Consider the following 18,440-nt stretch of genomic DNA (forward strand, 5'->3'; position numbering starts at 1 on the left):
TCGTTTGTTTTGTTTCTTTCACTGACAAGTGGGTCCCACTTTTTATTTTGCTTTTTTGATTCTACGGTTACTTTCCTCTTTTATTCCCCGCTCGTTGCCCTCGTTTCTGTTTCGAATTCATTTTTCCTCCTCCCTTTTCTGAGCGCTCCGAGCTGCCCCCTTCTCGCACTCGCCCTGCTCCTCTTATCGTTCGTCGGTTTCTAGTGTTTTAGGTGAGTTTTCTTGAGTTAGGGCGCTCTATTCCCTTCGCATTGTTCCCCGGTTTGTTTGTTCGGTTGATTTTTGCTTCAATTTGTTGCTGTTTTTGCTGGATTTGGTTTGTTCGGTAGAGTTCATGGGTTCGTTCTGTTTGGTTCGATCTGTTGTGGTTGATTGATTTGGAATCAACCATTCTGTTGGTTTCTGATGTTGTTTATGGTGCGAGTTGAGTTGTGCCTTTGATTTATTCGTTCGATTTCTCGGTTTATTTTGATGAGATTGGCGCTGTTGTTGGAGTTCATGTGGTCCTATTATTCAATTCGCAGTTGGATCCGCTTATTTGTGTATGGCATTTCCTAGATCTTGGCTCATATTGTTTCTGACGTTGGAGTTCATGTGTTTATTTTACTCGATTCGCAATGGGATCCGCTTTTTGTGATTCATTCTAGTTCATCGCTTCCTTTCATTCGATTTTGCCCCGCAGCTTATCACTTGTTGTTGCGTTTCTGTGTTCCCCTCCCCCCTTGAATTTTGGGTTTAAGCAACTTTTAGGTTGAGCTTGCATTTTGTCTGGTGCTCCTCATGAAGTTACACAGTTGTTTAGTTAGTGTTTATGTAGTTTCTTCAGATGGAGATATTCATTAGAGGTTTCGTTTCTCCTAGGTTTTGTAGTTACATAGTTTTTTTCTGTAGATTGTTAGTTTACAACTTTATTTGTTATACTGTGTCTGACAACATTTTGTAGCATTGTGGATCTCTATTATGATATGATCTAGTTTGCTTTTATTTTAATTTGTACTATCATGTCAATGTCTGATATATGCTATATTCATATGCTTTCATAATTTTCTTACCTCATCACTGAATGCTATGCAGATGGTGAGGAAGAAGCGTAAAGCTGTTATAGATTTAGAAAGCTCTGAAGAATGTGATGCTGGGAAGTTTGATGGCTTGTATGATTCTGAATCTGATCTCCATATTGATGTTGACAATCTCAGTGATGTATGTTATTTTTTATTTTCAGATTCAAGCATTTTGCTACTATGTTCTACTTTTTGTATAACTTTTACATTCTTTTCTGCATGATGGTGATAACATTCTTACTATGTTTATTCTGAATTTGTTTGTATTTTGCTGTTTATAGCATTCGTATTCTCCTGATGATGATAGTGTCAAACGTGCTGCTTATAAACAACTTCTTAAGGAGGTACAATATGCATTCTTCGTCGATATGGATTTTTAATTTCTTATTTAAGTTATACTATTGTTTCAATCTGTTTTTTTTCATCAATTTCTGCAGTATACTGAAATTAAGCTTTTGACGAGGAAGTTGGCCTTGTCTCTCTCTAAAGAGGTTATATTTCTTCTATTCTTCTTATTGATTTTCATCTAGTTTGTATATGATAGCGAGAATTTCTACAGTATATAGGATTCTAGAAAATTACACCAGCTACTTGTGTAACTTACAGTACAATGAGCACTATAATTTTACAACAAAAGCACTGTCAATATAATGCCAACATCCATTTCTTTTCTCCATTTACTTTCGAAATAATATTACACTTGATTTGTACAATTTTTTTTGTCTAATTTAATTTGGCTTTTACTTTTGTACTATGTTTTATTAGTATTTGGATTAACATTTCAATCTTTTTTTTCAATCATATTTTTTTGAATGCTTTTTTTTTACGCTGCGGATGATAGTATTTTTGTTTCATGCTTTTTAGGAAAAGAAGTCCCACTCATTGAAAAGGCCAAAAGATGCTTTTACAAGATTCTCTGTTTCCAACCTTTCGTCAGTCATTGATTCTTTGACTCCTGATCAAAAGAAGATTATTGATAATTTTGGATTTGGTTCTCTACTTCATTTTGATAAGTGCTTTGTTCCAAATAAGTTTGCTCAGTGGGTTGCTAGGCTTGTGAATCATAGATCTGGTGATATTGTTATTGATGGCAAAGTTATTTCTCTTACAAAGCAATCAGTACATCTAGTTCTTGGTCTCCCAATTTCTGATAAACCTTTTCCTGTCAATCCTGCTACTGGTAAAGCTGTGGTTCTGTCTAAGTTTGGAAAGAAATCTATCCCGCCGGTTTCCTTCTTTGCGAACAAATTCTTGGATAAAGAACCTATGTCAGATGAAGAAGTCTTGATTTGTTTCATTCTGGTTGCTATGCATAGTTTTCTGTGTGCTAATTCATCAGTGACACCTAGTTATAAGTATTTTGGTATATTTGAAGATCTTCATAATGCCAAACAGTATGACTGGTGTGGGTATATCTTGGATTGGTTGCTTGATTGTGTTAAGACCTTTAACCGAGGAAAATGTTCAAAGGATTATGATGGTGGTACTCTTGGCGGCTGCCTCTATTATCTTGCTGTAAGTCTTGTTTGTACTTTTATTTAAAAAAAAATTCTACTTTTTACCATTTGTTTGCCGTAAGTTATGTTACTTTGATCATAACTCTTTTCTTTGTTTATGTATGTTGATTATTATAGGTGCTTTATTTGGATCATGTTGATTTTGGTGCTCGTCAAGTCTCTGATAATGTTCCCCGCATAACTGTTTGGAAAGGTGGTATGATTCAGGAATATGCTGAATTTGATATGAAGTCTACTGGTTCTTATGGTTATCATCCCTTACTTGATCATTCTCATACTTGCTATGCAAAGGTATTGTTTTTAATTTGCAAATTCTTTTTGTTATCATTTATTGTAAATACTAATCCTTTTTTTAATTAATAGGATCTCAGATTCTTGGACAACCCCTCTGCTTTGAATTTGGATGAGTCTTTTCTAGAAAAGCTTGATTCATTTTCTGGTTGCAATCTTCCTCTTACTTTGAAGAACAATATCTGCTACCTTATCCAGAAATTTTGTTTCAATTGTGGTGTTTCTATTAATATGAATGTCCAATCGATTAATTCATTACCTGATGATTTGAAAGCTACATTCTGTGCCCTACTGAAGCATGTTTATTCAATTGATTCACATTCTAAGAATTTAGTTCTTGATCTCATCAAGCTGCTTGCTGATTCTTTTGGTGATGATGATCTTGGTACTGCTCCTTCTGGTAGTGGCCCTCATGGAAATAGTCCTGTTTTCAAAGATGATGGTGAAATTAATGCAGGTAACAGACACTGTTTTAATTTTCCAACATCTTTCGATTATTATACATTTTGTTATAAATTTTTTCATTTTGTATTTCTATCCTTATTTTTTCAGATGTTAATGACGATGTGCCTTTGTCTCAATACGAGCTCCATAAAGCAGCACAATGTTCCCCATGCAATGATAATTCTCACATTGGACAGGTTATATTTTTTTATCTATTTTGTTTTCATGTTTCTTTCTCTAAATCATATTTGACTGTTTTTTTCAATTTTAATGTTCGTTTATGTTTTTTTGTTTTTTAGCTACACTCTTCTCCTTCCACTGCAGCAAATCGATCTGTTCATGATATGCGAATTGTTACTCCCTTGCCCGTTCCTAACTTGAGTCGATCTGCCTCTAAATCATGTAACCCTAATGTATGCTTTTTTTATTTCTCCTTTTTTGTAGTTGTGCTTTTCCTTTCAGTATTTCATTGGTTAATTTAATAGGTTTTTCAATATTATTTTCAGTTGACTTCAGCTTCTGTTGATAGAGTCATGGCAAATTTAATGAAGAAAAGTAAGTTTTTTTGCTCATTGTTTTTTGTTAAATGTTTGTCTTGTTCTATTTATCTTTTTAATATATAATTTTTGCCCCAGCTCCTGTTGTTGAAACCTCTCCTAAATTTGATTCTGCGCCTTCCAGTTCTACACAAAGGAGTACGTCCTTTATTTCTTATTTATTTTACATGTTGTTTATAAGCTTTTCATTTTTTTAATTTTTCAATACTCTCATTTATTGTTTTCTTTAGTTCCTCATGATATCAAGACTACCTCCAAATTTATTGTTCCTCCCTCTGGTTATCCCCCAGATCGTAAGTCTTGTTCCAAACATGATAATTGTTTTTGTTATGTTCTCATATTTTGTTTTGTTGTTCTAATTTTTAATTTTCACTTTTGCTTCTCAGATCCTGTGTCTCGGTCTTTGAACAAGAAATACTGTCATTCGAATTCTAAACCTCTTGACTCTGATGAACTTAATGTTAAGACTCCACTTTCTGATTCTAATAATCATGTTGAGAAGTCTGTTTCATTTGGTGTGCAAGCTCCTGCTTCAAATGATATTATAATGCTTGATGCTGAGAATAGATGTGTTCCAGATTCTGTTTCACCATCTCCCAGGCCTTCTTTATCCCGTTTAGCTTCTCTTAAGGTGTTTTTTTTATGCTTTCTTCATAATATTTATCTTGTTTTCTCTTATCTAATTCATCATTATTTAGTAAATTGTTTTCAATTTTTTTTCTAGAAGAAAAGTGGCAAAGAAAATGTGCCCCCCGATTCAGCTAATATGGTTTGTTTTTCATGTCTTTGGGTTTCAATCAGTTGCATATATTCATTTGCATGTAAATTTAAATATTTTTTTTTCATTTCTAGGATCAAGTTATAATGCAAACATTGGACTTCACTCCTCATAGCTCTGATAGAATTGATTCCAGGCTGCCTAAACCTAGATCAATTCTTAAATCCCAAGCTTGGCACTCTAAGTCCTGTTCTCAGAAGAGGGTTTGTTGTTGTACATCTTCTATCATATTTCCATTAGTTGTTAGTTTTATATGATCTTTTGATTTATTTTTTGTTTTATTTTGTAGTCTTCTCCCGATGTTCAAATTCTTGGTGAACCATCTCTAGAAGAGAATGTGCTGAATATGTCCAGAAAAGCAGAACAATTGTATAATTCTAATTTACAAGTGTCTGCTAAAACTCCTAATCCAGTGACTGCTGTTGGAATTTGTGCTTCTGCTCATCATTTTGATTTTACCTCTCAATCTCAACCATTCAAGATCAGAGATTCATCTACTGGTGGGAAACAGCCATTGCATGGTCCCAGACGTTTAGCATTTCCTGGTCCTGTTCTTCGTGGTGATTTTGTTACTAACAATAAGAGGTTTGCTGTTACTAAATCTGAAATTCAAAACTACAAAGTTATTTGTAAGCTTGCTTCGTCCAAGTTTCAAAGGTTTGGCCTATGTTTCATTTACTTCTGTGGTTTATGTTCTTATTTTCTTTGTAATTACTTTGCTTTATGATTTTTTTATTTTTCATTATTAGTGAGGATGCTGTGAATCTGTTTGGTGTTCGCTGTACCTTTTGGTGTCTTGGTGAATCACTAAAACCTGGTGGGCAAGTCAAGAGTTTTATTGTCTCTGCATTCTGCTTTAGTTTGTTCCAAAAACCAAATGGTCATCCTGATACATCAAAGAGACACTATTTTTTCCCCAACATTGGTGTAAGTTTTAAATATATTCTTCTTCAATTTTATTATATTTATTACATTCAATTGCTTTTATTATTTTTATAAATTATTTATTTTTTAGGAGAATTTGTTAAAAGATATTGATGATGCTGATCAAGATATTTTGGGGCGTGCTTTTATAAAGTCATCTAAAGCAAGACCCTTGAAGCATTCTAATTTGGTACTTACTTTTTTCTTAATCTGACCTTCTTCGTTTAGTGTTATTGCTTTATAACTTGTTTATTTTTGCTGCAGCTCGTTTTTCCTACATGCTTTGAGGATCATTGGTTTGTTTTTATCGTTGATATTAAGGATAAGAAATATGTCATGCTTGACTCTTATTATAAGGAAACTGATGAATTTCAAGAAATCGTTCGTGAAAGAATGGTTAGTTCTTTTACTTAATATTTTCCCCATAGTTTTTTTCTTTTTGTCCACTCACCTCTTCATTTTGTTACTTATCTTTGTTCTTTTCATAGAGAGATTCTTTCGAGCATCATTGGAAAAAAATTCTTGGTTTCGAGATGGGATTTGATGACTATGATTTCATGTATCCAGTAGTACCCGAGCAACCTCTTGATAACAAGTAAGAATCTTTACTTTATTTGTTTCCCTCCTTTTTTACTAACTTCATCTTTCTTAGTTTCCCATATTTATATTCTTTGTAATTATAAGACTTACAGTTTGTATGCACTGTTCTTACACCTATATGAGCACTGTAAATTTGAATATTAGTGACTGTCAAATTTTTTTTGTCCCTTTTTATATTTCTTTATAAGTACTAAACTTTTCAATTTTTTTATCAACAGCTCTGATTCTGGTATATATGCTATGATGTTTATTGAGCACTGGACATCCCCACGCACTATGCTTACATCTGTTTTCACGTCTGAGGACATTCCCAACATCAGAATAAAGATTGCAAATGATTTGGTATTTCAACCTAAGAATACAGGCATGAAACATCGTGTTACTCATTTTAATGCTGAGGTATATTTTCTTTTATACTTGAGTTCTTGTTTTTCATTTATTTTTTAGTCTGAAATATTCTTATTCCTTAATTATTTTCATTTTCAGGATGCTTAATTGATGCCCCAAATTTTGATGCTCATCTGTTAAAGATCTAAACTCATACCCATTCTGAAGATAGAAATCTCAATTACAACCAGTAGCTATCATATACTCTCTGCTGTAATAGGATAGAAACAGTACTTTGCTTAGTCTATTACATATGCTGTAATATGATATAAATAGTACTCTGCTGAGTCTATTACATAATGTTCTTAAACTGGTCCATTCATATAATACATTACTACTAAACTCTGGTTTTCTTCATTTCCTTCCTTTTGGATTATTCCTCCATTTGTTCTTTGTTTGTTGTATCACCCTTCATCTTCATTTTGGTCTTGTCCTCTTCTCATCTTCTTTTTGCTCTTTGCTATTGGACCTGCCATGAAAAAATATGTTAAATTTGTAATATAATTTTCAGATAATATGGAATATTTGTTGTAAGCAAATCTCACTTGAGTTTGATGGTTTCTTCTTCATTTTTTTCTTTGCCTCTGCTTTTGCCATTTTTTCCCTCATCTGTTCTACCATTGGTTTGAGTCTTGTTGGGTTTTTAGGTCTCCCTTTTTGCTGGATTCTTGTTGGATCAGCTAGTATAACAATTCCCTCATCATTTGGCACTCCTGCTCGTTGTATTTGTGTCTGTTCTTCAAACTCTGTTGTACCAGAACATGAAGTTCCTCCAGTCTCTGCTAGCAAGGTTTCAAGATGTTTATCAATGCGGTCCAATTCTATCTTCAGGTAATCTGTTGCTATTTCTTTTTTAGCTGCTTTAGATGTCAATATTGCTGCCTTCCTTGATAACATATTAAATCTCAGCAACTCATGTGTTGAATTTGTTGGCTCTATTGTAATGTTTCGTAGTCTCATTTCTTTTTTCCTCCAGCGGTCAATGAAATATTTCTCTGGAATTTTCATAACTTCTTCTTCTACTATCACTTTCAGTATGTGAGTACATAAGATTCCATCCTTGTTGAACTTTCCACATATGCAGCTGAATTCCTCTTCTCCTTTTTTTAGATTAGTAGTCACAATGTACTTTCTAATCCTCTCATGTTTCTTAATCTGATTGGACTTATACCATACTTCAAAACATGTTCCCCTTTCTGTCTCCGTGTATTTGTATCTTTCAGTCTGCTTCAGTTGGTTCATAAATTTGAGATATATGTTTCTGTTGTATAGTCCAATCGCTTGCTGTTCAATAGTGTATCCATATTGTAACTCCTTTGGTATTTTCTGCTTGCTGAAACTATCCTCTATTTCTTCTTTCTTTCTTATACTGTCCACTATTCGCTGGTACTCTCTCAAGAAGCTAACTATACTATATGTAGGCCCAACATTGTCTTTGAACCTAGCATTTGTACCTTCACTCCTACCTGTACTTTGTATGAAAGGAAAGAAGTCATTTTTGAAGTAAACAGGTATGAACCTTTTCCTTGTATCCCACATCTTACTGAAGTATTTGTTGTTCTCTAGTTTGAAATCAAATATCATTTTCTGCCACAGCATCTCAAATTCCTCTTCTGTAACTGAGAAGTTGACTGTGTCTTCAAAAATTTCAGGTAGTCCTTTATTTGCAGTGAAGCACCTCAAGTTTTTATTGTAGCACTTTGATTTTATATGAAAGAAACAATTTCTGTGCCTGGTATTTGGAAATACTTTCTCAATAGCTGATTTCATTGCCTTGTCCTGATCTGTTATTATAGACTTTGGATGTTTTCCACCCATTGATTCTGCAAAAGTTTCAAACACCCATTTGAAAGTCTCTGTTGTTTCATCTGACAGGAATGCACATCCAAACAAACATGTGTGGGCATGGCCTGTTATTCCAACAAACGGTGCAAATGGAAGGTTGTATCTGTTTGTCATGTAAGTTGTGTCAAAACTCACACAGTCACCATACTCTGCATACCATTGTAATGATATTCCTTCTCTCCAGTATAAATTTTTGACCTTCATTTCATTGTCTACTTGAAATCTGTAAAAGAAAGTTGGATCTTCTGTTTTCCTCTTTCTGAAGTATTCCAATGCTTGTGTCATGTCATTTCCTGTTACCTCTCTGTTTATCTTTGTTCTTACATTCTGCACATCCTTGGTCTTGTATGGTAGTGCTGTCAAACCTCCCCTAAGATAAGATAGGATTGCTATCATCTTCCTTGTTGGGATATTGTTGTCATTTAGAGTCCTTATTACTCCTTTTTCCATGTCAGTCATATACTTCTTTCCACTGAATAATTGATTTCCATCCTTAGGGCTCAGTTCATGATTGTGATCTAAATCAAGTCTAACAACCTTCCAGATTCCATTAATTTCCTTCACTACCATCACACATCTGCAGTCTGTTTTAACCTGTACATTTGTTCTTCTCTTTGTCTTGTCTTCATTATTCCCCTCCACAAGCAATGTTTCTTCTGTCTGGTATTCTTTCACTTTCTTTTCTTGCTTCCCATATCTGTGGCATTTCATTTCTTGTTTATATATCTCCTTGTTCCTGTTCTTTGCAGCTGTTCTCGTCACATGTGCTACCACGACTTCAAATCCAGCCAGGAATCCGTAGAATGAGAAAAAATGGTTTGCCTCATCCCTGCTTTTGAATTCCATACCTATCTGTGGTGTATATTTGCTGACTATGTCTGCATTATTCCCCTGTGCTGCAGCTTCTTGTTCACTTCTAATGAATTCTCCAATTTCCTCTTCTGTTAGAATCAGGTTCCCCTGTGTTCCATCCTCAATCTGAATTCCATCTTGTTCTGTATCATGACTTGTACTCAATGTCTCTGGCCTTCTTGTACTTCCTTCTTCAACCTATCATCAATTATTTGTTTGTAAGTAATCCTTTTATAAATTTCTTCTTTTCTAGGTACCATGAAATGATATAAATTTTGAATATATAATCGCACCTCTTGCAACTGCAGTGTACTGAAAATATCTGCTTCACATATTTCATCTCCTATGTTCATATCAGTGCTTCCATCATCTATTCTTGTTGTCCCCTCAAACTGAAAAAGTAACATTTTCAGTATCATTTATCTTACAACATCATGGTTCAATTATTTTTGACTTCATATATAATTTACCAACAGTTTACCTGATTGTTCATTGACTCTTCATCATGGTTGTAACTGGTCACATAAACATTCTGTGATCTTTCATTCTGTAATTGCAATCCCTGCATATAGTTATTGTCAATTCAAATTCTTTGAGTTCAAATTTTGTTATAGACATTTAAATTTGAAGTTTTCTTACTTCACTTCCAAAACTTGCAGTTGCCATATTCAAGCATGATTCTTCTGGTACCAGGTATGATTCTTTTGCTACCTGGTATGATTCTTTTGCTACCTGTTCATTCAGTTACAGCCAGTTTTCATTAAATTTACACTTGTGTGTACCTGTCATTTTATTGAATTTGTACTGTCATTTTTATATCTCAATTTTTTCAGCTTATTGTGTACCTTATAATTCTGTTGTTGGCTTCCATCTTCTTGAGAATTCCTAATTTGCTCAAACATCAGACCTGTGTAGTATCCGTGTCTTGAATATGTAGCATCTATGTACTGTCTGCTGTGGCCTCCATTGATATTGAACATATCTGTAGAACTTCCATCCATCCAGTGGTCTGTTCTTGCCAATGATATCTGCAAATGTTTGACAACATCACATTTTGTTATGAAAATTAGAGTTGTCAATAAGTACTTCTGTTTCTATCTCTTCTCTATCTAATCTCATGAATGTGAATGTGACTTACTTGATTGTTCATTCCATCTTCACTTGATGCCCCCTCATTTCTGCATTTAGTATGACTCTTTCTGTTTGACTTGCCTGAGCATTGTACACTGCAACCGTATGCATGGCCTGTATCTGTTGTTGTTGGCTGTTAAAATTGTTTAGTTGTCCATTGCCATCCTGCAGTTCCTTTTGTTTCTCCATGTATGACATCTTGTTTGCTGTTTCAAGTTCCTACAATTCCAAAATTTACATTCCCATTAGCTGTGCTTCTTTTTTGATTAACAAATTCTTTAATTTTCTTATTTGCCATTCCCACCAATACCTGATTGTATGTTAGGAAGCTTTGCCGATTCTGTCCATCCTTGTACCTCACCCTCGCTGCATTCCAATTTCCTATTGATTGCTGCTTTGGTTCAAAAAAAACACTAGTTAATTGAAACAAATTTTCCCCCTTCTAACTTGATTCCAGTTACTGCTGCAATTTACAATTTTTACATTGCAAAATTATCTGTCATATCTTCTTACTCGACATGTAATCCTTGCAGGTTTCAAGTTTATGATTTCTGTTTGTTGGTCTAATTGAGAAGAGACACGATAGGATCTGTGAAGTAAAGAAAGTTTACAAGTAAGTAATAAGCTTACCTCTAGATCTTCCATCTCCTCTTTTACTTATCTCAGTTGTCTTCCCTGAATCCCCCTTTGTCCTCAGGTTTTGCTTTTGCCCATTGCTTGATTTCCTCGCTGTATCTGAGATCTGATCGCTGACTGCTTCTTGGAGGACAAGTTTATGTTTCTATTTCCTCTTTCCTTTTTTGCCCCCTTCTTTTTCTCTTGGGCCTGTATTTGTTATCTTTGCAGGCCCTGTTAAAGTTTTTACTTGGGCTTGTTTTAATATTGCTTTGCATGGGCCTTGTTATTATTTGTATGGATTTCTTTTATGTGTGGGCTTTTTAAAGCACTGCTGGCTTCCTATGGGCTGTTTCTATTTTTACTCAGCCCATCTCTATTTCTATCCTCTTATAGTCTCACTGCTGATGAAACTCTCCCCACGGCGTTTTGGCTTCTGCTTTGGTTTCAGTGTTATTTCTCTGTTTTTTGGTCTGTTCATTTCCCAGTCTCCTCTTCCCGCACGCAAACCATTTATTACCACCTATCCGCCTGTTCCCCTCTTCTCCTTTCTTTTTTCATTCTATGCATCTGCCCTGAGTACCCCAGGAAAATGTGGATTCTGGTTCAAATAAAATTTAGGCTACATTCAACCTTTTTATTTTCTTTTAACTGTTCATACATATTCTTTCAACTTACAGTTCAACTATGCTATAATGACAGTGTGCCTTTAACTGTCATATATTCTATATCTTGGTGTAATTTTTATTTTCGAATTTTCAAATTTGTTTCTGCTATATGGATTTGGCATTTGTTAGGTTTAGGACACCCTCAAAATTTCTGTGTTTGAATTCCATACAAATTTCTGTTAAATTTTGATATTTGTTTTTGCTATATGGATCTGGCATTTGTTGGGTTTATAACACCTTCAAAATTTTTGTGTTTGAATTCCATAGAAATTTCTATGGAATTTTGATTTATGTTTCTGCTATATGGATTTGGCATTTGTTGGGTTTACGACACCCTCAAAATTTCTGAGTTTGTATTGCATAGAAATTTCTATCCAATTTTGATATTTGTTTCTGCTATATGGATCTGGCATTTGTTTGGTTTACGGCACTCTCAAAATTTCTGTGTTTGTATTGCATACAAATTTCTGTCTAATTTTGAATTATGTTTTCTTAATTTTGAATTTTTTGATACAAGATTATTAGGTTTGTGTTGTTTCTCTGATTTGTGTGACATTAGTATTCTGAATCGCTCATCGTATGTTGCAATATGTAATTTGTGTGATTTGGTGCCTACTGTCACTTGAGTGAATGTTGTTTCTGTTTCACTCGATTTCTCTTGTTGTTTATGATTCGTGTGATTTGTTCCTTCTAATCACTCGAGTGTACTAAGCCTCCAAATCACCCAAGCATGATATAGACGGTCCCTATTAAATATAGGTGGCCAAACGTGCGGCACGGCCGTGCCGTGCCGGCACGACGGCATGGCAGCACGACGGCTCCGGGTCGGCCCGAGCACGATGCCCGGCAGCGGCGCCCGAGCAGGGAACCCGGGCGGCAATGGCATGGGGAGGAGATGAGACGACCTCAGGGACCGCGACAGGCACAGTGTCACCGCCGCGGCGGCGGGCCGTCGGGCGCTGCGAGGCCGCATGGCGGCGGGGACGCCGTCGGGCGCGGCGAGGCCGCATCGGCGTGGGGAGGTTGGAAGGCAGCGTGGGGAGGCTGGAGGGCGGCGGCACAGGAGTCTCGGGGAGGGTGGCCGGGAAGGCGGGGCGCGCGCCGCACGGACGAGGAGGGGAGGGGTCGACGGAGGTGTCCTGACAGCCTGAGCACTTGCGAGAGAAGGAGAGGGATAAGGCTGAGAGGGTGGCGGCTGCATGGCATGTAGGGAGGAATTTTAGGGTTTGATAGAGAGGTGGACACTATATATATATATGAGTAGACTATGGGCTGGGCCCTGTCAGGTCCGTGTCGGCCCATTATCCGTGTCGTGCCGTGCCGGCACTGCGTGTTAGGGTTTCGGCCCACGCACTACACTACGCTCGTGCCGAGCTAGCTCTGACACTAAACCCATCGTGTCGTGCCGTGTTTTTAGTGTCGTTTTCCGTGCCGCCCATCTCACAGGCCCATTTGGCCATCTATAATATTAACTACGGTCATTTTCGTTGTGTATGAAGTGGCTTGCCTTTTGCTAGCATGAAAAGGAGTCCCCGTCACTAACTAACTGCAAAAGTTTTAGAGGGAGGGTGAACAGCAGAACCATGCAATGAATGATGACTCCTCGGATGATGATGATGATGATGTTCACGTCCCACAGAACTGGTCTGGATATGATTTTTCAAAATTAAGTGTAAATGAAGGTGAAGCGGTCCCTTGGGAGTACAGGGAGAACGAGGTATGAATCAGTTTGGTGCATGCCAACAGTGACAATATGAATGAAGCTATAAATTGTTGGTCCACTCTATCTTTGCAAAGACCGTTCAAGGTGTTGAAGAGCAGTCCGAGAGTATATGAGGTGCGGTGTGTGAGAAGCGAATGCCCTTTCAGGGTATACGCTTCTAAGGGAAAGTGGAAGGATTTCTGGGAGGTGACTAGAGTTGTGGAACACACATGCCTGCTTGAGCAATTAGAACCAGAATACCGCAACCTCACAGCTGGTTTCGTAGCTAACTATATGTACCCTTTAATAGTGGACAATCCTAGTTACGAGCCGAAGTAAATTATTTGTGCTGTTGAGGAGGAGTTTAAATATAAAATTAGCTACAACAAAGCTTACAGAACAAAGCAGAAAGCGCTGGAGATGAGGTGGGGAACGTATGAAGCTTTGTATCATAATCTGCCACACTGCTATACTCCATATGCCTTAGAAATCCTGGAAGCTACTACAACTTGAGAACGTATCCATGTGCCCAGAAACCTGGGAAGCAGGTACTCCAACGGTCGTTCTTGGCCTTGGGCGCTTGCATTGAGGCGTTTTCGCACTGCCGTCCAGCCATTTGCATAGATGGGACATTTTTGACAGGAAAGTATAAAGGCACAATCCTCACAGCCGTTGCAGCTGATGGTAACAGCTAATTGTTGCCTTTGGCAATTGCCTTCGTAGAGAAAGAATCCGGGGATAGTTGGTATTGATTTCTACAGAGGGTAAAGTAGATGATTAAGAAAGATGTAGAGAACGTGTGTTTGATTCATGACCGGCACAAGGGTATCTTACAAACAATCGATGACATACATAATGGTAATACAGAGCGTCGCAGGGATGCCCAATGGCCGGACTTAAAGAGCAGGTGGTGCATGAGGCATATGGCGACAAATTTTCATAGCCAATTCAAAAACAAAACCCTTATGAACCTATTCAAGTGGTTACGCCGCCAGAATCAGGAGAGGAAATTCAACTTCCTGTGGAAAAAGTTGGATGACCTGACAAAGAAGCAAACAGCGGAGCTATCGAAGAGGGTAGTCATTACCGAGGAGGACGACCCGATCTCACTTGAAGACGTGGGCTTGGACGGTCCGAATGTAAGGCAAAAAAGGGGGAGGGCAATTAAGACATTTTCGGAGTGGATTGAGCATGAGCCTCGTTTGTATGTCTCACAATACTTCCTGAAGGAAAGTATTTTCATGACTTGGAGGAATGAGATTTATGGGTTTCGTATACTAGGAGACTTCATAACTGACCCTGGACACAATGCAAGTTATATTCCGGACCCAGATCCAGAAATGTTTCAAGGGGTGAGCCGACGTAAGAAGAAATGCATTCGCAATAACATGGATCGATCGGAGGCTGGTCCAGTCGTGCGCCTCTGCTCCAAGTGCCATGAGACGGGACACACGTACAAGGAATGCACTGCATTGACTTATGGTGGCGGCACAGCTGGAGCGGGCTCATCAGGAGGTGCTCCAAATCCGTCGGCGCAGCAAATAGGTCGACGTGCTCATCGTGTGAACAACGATGGCCTTATGTGATGGATGACGATTGTCAAGTGTGTCGTTCGGTACCGAACTATGTGCTACATTAAATTATGTAATCTTACGATGTACTAAGTGATGAACTGATTTCGTATTGTCGTACTAATAAGTGTTGTAAAGTGTGGCATAATATTATGTTCAAATTGGTTGTTGTCATTCAAAATTGAAGTTATGTGTTATGTAATGTGTTGTGCATCATTTATTTATTCAGTATGTTATGCTTCATTTAGTATTTTATTGTATTCTGCTATGATATTTTTTTACTAATTTAATGTATTATTACAGCTTCATTTAGTGCAGCTATGGAGCACGAGGAAGGCACCACCCCTGAGTTGCTTGATGCTCTCGTCGACAAGCGCCACCAATCGTACATGTCTGCGGTCCGTGGGACGAGTTTGGTGACATTTCGGGCACGTGTGCCCATGTCGACAATGCTGATAGACCCTCGCTGGGTTCCTAGGTACGAGTTAAATATTTCACATATTTTCATTATCTCGCTAAATGTTTCTTGAAGCCTGATAATTTTTTTCCTAAGTTGCAGGTTACGCGCATCGGGTCTTCTCCCGATTGCGCGACTTGTTGAGGGAGACGTGGCAGACCCTGGACGTCGACCGAGGGACAAGGCTGCAAGCTTTCAGTTCGATATGTCCCTCCTCGCGGCACTTCTCGACCATTGGCGTCCGGAGACACACACTTTCCACCTCACGGTCGGTGAGATGACACCTACTCTTCAGGACGTGATGATGCTTTTGGGGTTACCTTGTGCTGGACGAGCTGTAGGTGCACAGGACGTGCCTGTCTCGTGGCATGATGACCTTTTGGTTCGTTTCGCGGGAGTTCAGCGCAATGACCGAGTGTTCCCGTACCGGCCCTTCTCTTCGAACCACGGACCGACAAAGAAGTGGCTCCTACAGGTCAGTGTGAGTCCTTGAATGTTCAATCCTTGGGTACTTATGTTTTTAACATACTTGCAATGACCGACTCGTACAATTTTGCAGGCCGACTACATGAGGGCTGACGCAGACGACGCTACGATTGCTAGACACTTGGAGGCCTACTAACTGTGGCTGTTTGGTTGGATCATGTTCTGCAGCTCTCAGGGCGACTCGTGCCCCCAAGCAGCTCGTTCCTTTGGCGAGGGCGATAGCATATGCTCCACTTGATGACATCCCACAATTCAGTTGGGGTTCGACCGTGTTAGCTGCGACGTACAGGGGCCTCTGCACGGGTGTGACGAAGGTCTTAGCAGAGGAGCCCATCTTTGTTGGCTGCCCTCTACTGTTACAGCTATGGTTGTACGAGCGCTTTCCCGCGGGTAGGCCAGAGATGAACTTCGAGCCATACGCCAAGCTGTCCCCAGACCACGATGACGTCGACAGACTGATGATGGGTTCGCTGTGGTGCCACAGGATGGTACGTTAAATCATTTTGGTTGCTTATAGTTACATGCCTTCATACTTGTACGATTTAGTGGTGAAAATAAATTTTTCTTTATGCAGCCATCTTGGGCCGGCGTGCAGACGAGGAAGTCGTACCCTGACTTTGTGGGACAGTTAGACGCTCTTGTGGACGCGGACGTGAGATGGACTCTGTACAGTGCCGGTGACATACACGCTCGGGCACCGAGCTGTCTTTCTTTATTATGCCTGCGCGACATGGAGTACTGGATGAAGAGAAAGCCAATCCTTTATGACATCCACGTCGAGGAGTACCACGTGAACCGGGTCATGAGGCAGTTTGGTTTGTACCAGCAGACCCTGGTCCCGATTAAACACTCAGTGGAGGCCCACATCCACAGGTATGGAATATATAGTTGTATTAGAAATATTTTTTTATGTTATTGCAATGAACGTTGGTCCACTCTATCTTTGTATTGCAGGTGGACACAACAGGGGCAGCCACCAGGGTCGCTCTGGGCTGACAAGATCCTACCTTACGTCGAGTCCTAGGCCCAGGCCCTGGACGATGTGGTTTTTGAGGATCGGCCGCACAGCGACGAGGCGTTCGCAGACTACCTGCGGTGGTACCTGCCGAGGACACGCACACGTGTCCTGCCCATTCCATCAAAGGCTCGGATCCAGGCGGCATCGGTGTCGGAGACGTACCCCATAGTGCGAGACCAGAACTTCGCTATAGAGGTATGTTTTTAGGTGATTTTGCATTCTATATAACCGATCGCATTTAATGTTACAACTTTGTTGGTTCAGTACGATGTGATACGAGCCATTGAGTCAGAGGCTTCGTCGAGCATGGGCCAGTACCATGACATAACGCCCGCGCAGCACCAGAGCACGCTGCAGAGGATCGTCGACCTGTGCAGGCGGTTTCGGCGAGCCGTGACTTGTCGTTCTGACGACACCTTGCTCCCACCTCGCGCTCCAGGTCCGGTGCCGGGTGCCGGTCCATCATCAGGACGTTCCGCACCCGCGGCGCAGTCGGGTGCACCGCCACAGCCACCGTTCACGATGCCGACACCAACGCCTCCTGCAGCTCGCCCCACGTACGTGCCTCAGCCAGCTTATTTGTACTCGGCAGGTATATTATACTTTAACCTCATCTCACTTACAATATTGCAGCATCTAAAACTTGATTCATCAATTTGTACCTCTTATTCGTGCAATGCCCGGCTCGTCGTCATTTTCTCCGATCGATCCGTACGGCGCCGGATCTTCGTCCCGTCGACGTCCCATACACAATTTAGGTACGCCTAAGAACACTTGTTAATTAGCGATGACAAGCATATACTTAATTGAACCATGATGGATGGATCTATGTGAATCAGAGTACCGTCAGGTCAGAGGGACAGACGACGATGAGGACACTGAGGACATAGAGCAGTTCGTGCAGACGGAGTGGATGAACAATTTCTTCTCTGTTGTACCGCCGCACGAGGAGTTCAGCCCTTCACAGCTGGACGGCGCCCCACCCGCGACGCAGGACTCCACTCAACTTCAGCAAACACCTCTTCCTGAGCACGATCGTCGGTCCACTCGCGAGACCATTCCATCGGAGCCACTGACATACTCCCAGCACCACACGAGGGCGGCCCAGCGACGTGGCAGGAGGAGGGGGGCAAGCGCGGATGCAACTAGTGTTGAGGTTCTTGCTTGTTATGGACTAGGCATGTACGGTCCACCGATGTGCTGTGATGCATATGCTGTGATTTACTTAATTTCATTAGACTATGTTATGTAAGTTGGTGCACACTATGATATGCGTGCTATTACAAAGTAAAAATGCTGGTGAAGTAAGCCATATAATGAAGTAGGTACGATCCATAAAAATGTTGGTGAACTAAGTCCATAGACCATGTTTATTCATCTATAAATAGGGACACTCGGGCTTCAATGCCACACCCCACATATCCACAGAGCTCACCACACCACTGCAGCACAACACATAAGCATCATGGCATCCTCAGGTTCATCCTACATTCCATTCAACAAGAGGAGAGCAACGGTGCCTGAAGGAATCCAGGT

General features: G+C 39.6%; 3 protein-coding genes across 4 annotated transcripts; all 3 read left to right on the forward strand.

Annotated features, from left to right (window-relative positions):
- Window positions 1-1,074: 1,074 nt before the first annotated feature.
- On the forward strand, window positions 1,075-4,082 carry LOC120701852. Its single transcript, XM_039985662.1, has 10 exons — window positions 1,075-1,200; window positions 1,343-1,405; window positions 1,499-1,552; window positions 1,926-2,576; window positions 2,696-2,869; window positions 2,942-3,326; window positions 3,422-3,510; window positions 3,613-3,726; window positions 3,820-3,868; window positions 3,949-4,082. The coding sequence occupies exons 1-10, from the start codon at window positions 1,075-1,077 to the stop codon at window positions 4,065-4,067; spliced, it is 1,824 nt and encodes a 607-aa protein (XP_039841596.1). The 3' UTR covers window positions 4,068-4,082.
- Window positions 4,083-4,115: 33 nt separating this feature from the next.
- On the forward strand, window positions 4,116-5,986 carry LOC120701853. The gene is made up of 8 exons (XM_039985663.1): window positions 4,116-4,163; window positions 4,257-4,501; window positions 4,595-4,639; window positions 4,723-4,851; window positions 4,938-5,305; window positions 5,398-5,575; window positions 5,664-5,762; window positions 5,837-5,986. The coding sequence occupies exons 2-8, from the start codon at window positions 4,418-4,420 to the stop codon at window positions 5,984-5,986; spliced, it is 1,053 nt and encodes a 350-aa protein (XP_039841597.1). The 5' UTR covers window positions 4,116-4,163; window positions 4,257-4,417.
- Window positions 5,987-8,151: 2,165 nt separating this feature from the next.
- Window positions 8,152-11,099, forward strand: LOC120704667. 2 transcript variants are annotated; one of them, XR_005687639.1, is made up of 6 exons: window positions 8,152-8,211; window positions 8,435-8,518; window positions 9,154-9,220; window positions 9,353-9,474; window positions 9,916-9,949; window positions 10,921-11,097. XR_005687639.1 is itself a non-coding variant. In XM_039989142.1 (4 exons), the coding sequence occupies exons 1-4, from the start codon at window positions 9,052-9,054 to the stop codon at window positions 10,956-10,958; spliced, it is 363 nt and encodes a 120-aa protein (XP_039845076.1). In that variant the 5' UTR covers window positions 8,820-9,051; the 3' UTR covers window positions 10,959-11,099. The 2 variants fall into 2 exon arrangements, 1 of the variants encoding a protein (XP_039845076.1); XM_039989142.1 differs by lacking the exons at window positions 8,152-8,211; window positions 8,435-8,518 and having other exon boundaries at window positions 8,820-9,220; window positions 10,921-11,099.
- Window positions 11,100-18,440: the final 7,341 nt, after the last annotated feature.

The sequence above is a fragment of the Panicum virgatum genome, chromosome 4K (genome assembly GCF_016808335.1).
Source record: "Panicum virgatum strain AP13 chromosome 4K, P.virgatum_v5, whole genome shotgun sequence".
Lineage (NCBI taxonomy): Eukaryota > Viridiplantae > Streptophyta > Magnoliopsida > Poales > Poaceae > Panicum > Panicum virgatum.